Below are 6,122 nucleotides of genomic sequence, written 5' to 3' on the forward strand. Positions count from 1 at the left end.
AATTGCCTTTGGTTCCATTTTTAGCATTATCGCCAAATTCCGATCTGAGCATTATTCTCAAGGATACCCTGAAATAAAGAGACGCCAAGCTGAAGGTAAGCAACTCGCTTCGCTCAATTCAGTCCTACCGAGGCAAAGCAAAGCTTCATTGCGATTCTTGCTTTGGTCACGAATACACCTCCCCAAAAACTCGTCCAGTTTCCACTCCGTTCCAGTTGCTACTTCATTCCTAATTTTTGTTTCCAAGAAATTACTTCCCAACAGTTCAATAGTGTGTGAAAATCTTTAAATTGATCTTTTGTGCATATTTATTTAGCTTGCTAATAATTTTTCTTTCCTGAACAGACGAAGATGGAGTGGAGTCAGCAGAATGGACAACGTTTGTACGGTCCCCCGGTGGAATGTAATTTGAAACTGCAGCAGGGTGAGTATTACAACAATTATTATGTGTTTTCTTAATTAAGTGGTGGTTCCTTCGGTAGGTAACATTTTGTTAAATTTTGCATCCTATTTATCTTGCAGGAACCGAAGTATTTGTCTCTAACATTCCTCGAGCTTGTACAGAGTTCCATATTTACTCGATATTCGAGAATGCGGGACCAATTTATCAAGTCAGAATGATGATGGACTTCAGTGGAACTAACCGAGGTTATTGCTTTGTTCGCTTTTTTGAGAAACAGCATGCCTATAAAGCAATTCACGTGCTAAATGGATTCGAAATTCAGAAAGGTCAACAATTGTTAGCACAACCATTTAGAGCTATTTAATTACTTGACCATGTCCTTTATATGTTCTTTTATAGGAAGCAAAATTGGCGTTGTGATGTCGTTGGATAATTGCAGCCTGCATATTCCTAAGATTCCCCCAAACAAAAGTGAAGAAGACGTTCGAAAAGAAATATATCGAGTTTGTAATGACGTCACAAATGTGACCGTTGTTCCTCACAACGATGGAAAGAATAATCAGTCGTGCTTGGTCGATTTTACTACTCACAGGTTACAATATGCATACAAAATATATTAATCGTTCAGAATCAAAATGAACTTTTGTAAATAATTGGTAATTAATAATTAATTTGCATCCCATACAGAGCTGCATCGATCGCTCGGAGATTATTTCTGTCCAGAAAAGTTAAGCTGTGGGACCAGTGCTGCTTTGTGGAGTGGGCTCAGCCGTCCGACAAATGATCAAATTTCGTCACCTGCTTGGTTGTCATCGCTGGTTGGAGATTTATGTAAAAGAGGAGAACTTATTTTGACTTGTCGTTTTAGTATTGTATCGTGTTTGATGTTTTTTATTTATGATTTAACGATGAACTTATTTAACGATGATATTATTGATTTGGCGCATATCTTTGATGATTTTTATATTTATTTTCGCCATGAATTGATACTTTATGAATTACACTTGAAATAAATTATTTCCTTGTTAATAATACTGTGAATTCATTGTAGTTTATTGAAGTAATAGTAGTACTAGCATACTTCATCGATTCGAAATTCGAGTACAAATACAGCATTAAATGTCTCAAATCGTTCAATCATTGCCATACTAAATATTAAGTTGCATTTATTTATTAAATTAGTTACATATATTAACGAGGACTAGATATATATTTTGACCACGTATCACAAATATGCTTAATTAATCGGGGCGCATTTGATGGTCCTCCACAAGTATAATCAGGAATAAAAGACTCCCAACAGTTGTATCCGGCCCAAGTAATTTTCCGAGGCTTCCTCAAAATTCTATTCTCGATTAGCCAAAATGGTAGCCCACCGCAGTCATCAAATTCGTCCAATGGGTTGCCAAAACAGTCATGCATTCCAAAACTGCTGATCGCTGACTTGTCAAGGGTGCCGTTATCAAACTTTTTCGATGTAAATAATGGGTCCATGTACGAGTACGGGTATGCTAAAAGGCGATCATTTCGCTCTTCCGGCGTCTCCGGTTGGAAACTTTTAGAGGTATTGCTCCAAATTTGCCCATCCCAAAAAAAGGGGAATGGAAGTCCTACCCCAGAATGCACAAAACTGTATGGGATGAGTCGCCAGATGTTGTGCTGGATTTGTTCATACGAGACGCTGACTTTGATTGCCATACGTTCATGTTGCGTTGGGTCGTACAGGGAAAAGTCTGTTTTACTACATTTCGGTCTGGGCGATTGAAACGTGTGATTATTTGGGAACAATTTTATAATATTCTTCAACGTAGTTTTTGCAAAATTCGGGTTGCGATTTGAATTATAATAGTCGTACAACACGTGCGTGTAAGCATAAGGTATTCCGCAAACCTCCAATGTGTTCAAATACTTGTTATCAATTCTCTTTTCGGAGAAGCATTCAAATGAGAAAGAAAAGTTGCCGGCCTGGAGCTTGCGCTTTACCATTTTTTCATTCCCGCTTAAGGAAAATGCAAAACGACCTAAATCATCCCTCTCAATATAACAATTTCCGAAGCAATCGTAGACAGGGTCGCCATTCTTAAAATTTCCATATGGATTCGCTAAGCACTCGACAATTTCATTGGTATTTTCCCAATTTCTTATCATAACCGAGGAATACGGTTCGCCGTGTATGGAGAATGGTATCATGCGATACACTCTTGACAAGGGACAGTAAACTCCACAAAGTTGTGTCTTTTTTTGTATTGATGCGCCCGGGCTGACCACTGCCTTTCCACTCGGGCAAGGCTCCGGAGGGATTGTAATCATGGTGGGAGTGGATTGCTGTGTTGTTCTAATTGTAGTAAGAGTGGGTTTTTGTGTTGTTCTTGTTGTAGTAAGGGCTGTGGTTGTCTTAATAGTGGGGGTTTCAGTTGTCGTAGTAGTGGGGGTTTCAGTCGTCGTAACAGTGGGGTTCTCAGTTCTTATCGTAATGGATGTAACTAAAGTAGGCTTTGTAGCGATTGTGGTGGAAGGTGTTTGTAAATAACTAGGCTTCGGTATTTCAAACGTAGCCCCTGCATTTGCGTCTATGTGTTTCTGGACATCTTCAGTTTTTGAGCTACAAAATTAAATAATTACACAAATTGCAATTATATCTGTTGATTACTCCTTTCATAAGTATTTCTCATTACTTTAGAACCAACTCTTTAACGCAAAGTTGAGTAGTGTCTTGTGGGCAAGCTAGCACAATTGGCGTCTCCACTAAATTGACCACATTCCATTGAATCATGACAGAAAATAAAAGCAGAGCAGTGCCCACAATCTTTTGGAAAAGATAAAATGATTTTGTAAGAAAATCATAAAATGTACACATTAAAATTCTGTAATTAAATTACGTAGCACTTACGCTAAGAAAGAGACTCTTATTCACGAGGAACCAAGAACCAGGGTTCACAATGTGCGGCTTCTTAGCGTTGAAGCTCATATACAGGCTCATAATCTACTCATGAGAATCAGTCGATGATGTCATTGAGAGTTTACATATCTACTTACATTTGCTATTATGCAACTTACAAATTTGCGACCTTTTAGCGAACCAGCTAGTAAGAGTCCAGATCTTCTCACAGGTTCAAACCCATGCATGACCTTCAGAGATAAATATTTAAAAATATATTTCAGTCATTCTCCTATTCAAAATGTAATTGTTTAATGCAGTCCTTACAGTCGCACCCACAGCTGAAATTGTAGATATTACTACAAACACGCTTATTAATGTTGTACTTAGAAAATAAAGAGTTTCCACAATTGACTCCAATTCGGTTGGATCATACTATTCGGACATAATTTGTACACATAACATCCAAATGTGAGCTATACAATTTACAAATGAAATTATGGATTTTGCTCCTACATACTTTCACACGTGCACCAGAATCGCCAGAAATATATTCCGAGCCATTGACATGCTTCACGGTAAGGTCAAAAAAGAAAGCAGTTGATGCTCGAAACAGTTCACAGCAAATACAGAGCACCTGGAAAATAAAATAAGACTTGCAAATAATTGTATGAGTAGAAGAGCCTAATAATTGAAAACCGGTAAAATTACCCTGGTAGAGAAATAGGAGAAAAGAACCGGGGTCGAACAACTGGAGATTCCTTCAATAAGTTTGGTAATTTTTAAATGCTGTTTTAACAATATTTTGTAGGACAAGGACTTTTCAAACTGCTTCATTGGGTTCACATTTTTGGGTGCAACTGCATTTCAAACAAGAATAAGTTACGTACATTTGTGTAACATAATTAATAATGTTCGTGGGCTGACCTGTGCCTAAAAGATAAGTAGTTCTAAAGTTCCATCCATGAGCCGTGTTTGTGATGGAGCGACATAAAACCATGATGAGCAGAAGATGGTTTCTTGCCACAAAATATACGTAAATCTCAAAAACGAGAACGATGTACATGAAAATGTTCATACGAAAATTGTCAAGAAATGCTTCCTTTAACCCCCAACGAAGGTAGAGAATAGTTTCAAATTTAACCGATTCTTGAAATCCAAGGTCACTTATGTACAAAAGTGCGACCAGCACGATAACGTCGAGAGCAGTGATAAATAGGTGACAAAATTTCATGGTTCCAGTTCCTTTGCTGGCATTTTTATACTTGAAATCTTCCAGTGATTCGCCAACATCACTGATATATTTTGAAATATGGTTTCCGTACAATATGACACTCAGATTTCCAGCCAAAGCCACGATTAGGGTTAGTAGAAATACAGTTATATGTAACCAATGTTTTTGAAACAGCAACTTTTCAAAATTTCTGCAAGTCAAAGAATTATAATCGTAATCAATGTAGTCTAAGCAGTTTTGAACAAAAAGCGATTTCGAGATTACAAATACATACGCATATTGAGAATGGATGTCCTTTGCATTCTCTTCTACTTTTGCAGATACGATGGCAAACAAAGAAAAGCTGACCATGAAAAGTGCCACTCCCAAAATGCAGGTCAATAAGTACAAATCCCATTGTCGTTTAGTTGGCTTCTTCTTGCAACGAAAGGCGTCAGTTTCCGTATAAATTATAAATGGTAGACGGCCCAACATTACCACGAGTGAAAGGAGACGACTAATTGCAGAAAATTCTTTGTTGATGCTTAAACGTTCATTTCCACTAGTCAACATAAATAGCAGGGATGAAAATTTTTATATTACGATTACAGCTTAAGACATGCATTAACAAATTGAAGATACATTATGCATTATCTACCCCGCATTTTCCTTGACTAAATCCTGTAATAAAGCTATGGATGGCCGACCACTGGCACCATCACTGATTATCCAGGTCATATCAGGTTTTCCGCTGGACCGACTTTCACCGGAAGAATAGAAAGTGGGGAAAGTGTCGGTGCTGGACAAGTCTGACTCCACAACTGGCTTAGTCCTTAATTGCCTTATTTTTGCAGTTGCTAATTCACGTTTTGATGATGAATCTGCTTTCTGAACACTTTTTTTTGTAACCGTTTCAACTTTTCTCGGCAATCTAGTTGGAATTGGGACCGAAGGATTGATATTGTTGGGCTTCTTAAGTGCTTTCTCCTCGAGCCCTTTGTCCCCATCTACAATAAATATTGTACCAGGAAGGAAATCTTCAACCTCGGGAATTAATTTCTACACATGGGCTAAAAAATGCTAAGCTTTATGACCTTGGAGGACACTCTTTCTCTTCATTTGTTTTGCTTCACTTGCAGGCAATGGTTGTGATTCCGTTTTAAATTTCTCCATATTGTCCTGGATCGTAGGCTTATCTTTATGTGCTGCTTTGGTGGAAGTTGTTGTTTGTTGAGGTTCGTTCCCTGCGACATGTTCTTCCAAATCTGTTGCACAATTTCGTCATATGGAATTAGATGTATCAATATTAAAGTTTACTGTTTGAGTTAGTTTAGAAACCTGTCTCAATAATTGGTGGCCGAGACCGAGATATCGATTTTCGTTTTGATGGAACAAAATACTTCTCAATCTCCTGAAGTTCTTGTTCGTCAAATTTAGGAAAATTATGCTTCGCTGCACTCTTTCCTGGGGGCTTGATAGTCTCCGCCTTGGGGTTGGATACTTTCTTAATGGACACATTCTGAGCTGCTTCTATCGCAGTCCAAAATTCAAGGCGTTCAACTTTAATTCAAGCAAAATTATACATTATTTCCAATTACAGGTGAGACCAACCTGGATTATCGTTTTCA

The 6,122-nt window shown here is 37.9% G+C and overlaps 1 protein-coding gene across 1 annotated transcript; it reads left to right on the forward strand.

Annotated features, from left to right (window-relative positions):
- Window positions 1–149: 149 nt before the first annotated feature.
- On the forward strand, window positions 150–1,375 carry LOC118435042 (probable RNA-binding protein 46). The gene is made up of 5 exons (XM_035850100.1): window positions 150–271; window positions 346–424; window positions 523–729; window positions 803–995; window positions 1,091–1,375. The coding sequence occupies exons 2-5, from the start codon at window positions 352–354 to the stop codon at window positions 1,185–1,187; spliced, it is 570 nt and encodes a 189-aa protein (XP_035705993.1). The 5' UTR covers window positions 150–271; window positions 346–351; the 3' UTR covers window positions 1,188–1,375.
- Window positions 1,376–6,122: the final 4,747 nt, after the last annotated feature.

Source organism: Folsomia candida, unplaced genomic scaffold, assembly GCF_002217175.1.
Source record: "Folsomia candida strain VU population unplaced genomic scaffold, ASM221717v1 Fcan01_Sc003, whole genome shotgun sequence".
Taxonomy (NCBI): Eukaryota; Metazoa; Arthropoda; class Collembola; order Entomobryomorpha; family Isotomidae; genus Folsomia; species Folsomia candida.

Bases quoted from the DNA above. Each gene is read 5' to 3' on its own strand.
- LOC118435042 (XM_035850100.1), top strand. From the start codon at position 352: ATGGAGTGGAGTCAGCAGAATGGACAACGTTTGTACGGTCCCCCGGTG. The intron at 425-522 runs GTGAGTATTACA...TTTATCTTGCAG, and splicing joins TAATTTGAAACTGCAGCAGG to GAACCGAAGTATTTGTCTCT. The intron at 730-802 runs GTCAACAATTGT...GTTCTTTTATAG, and splicing joins TGGATTCGAAATTCAGAAAG to GAAGCAAAATTGGCGTTGTG.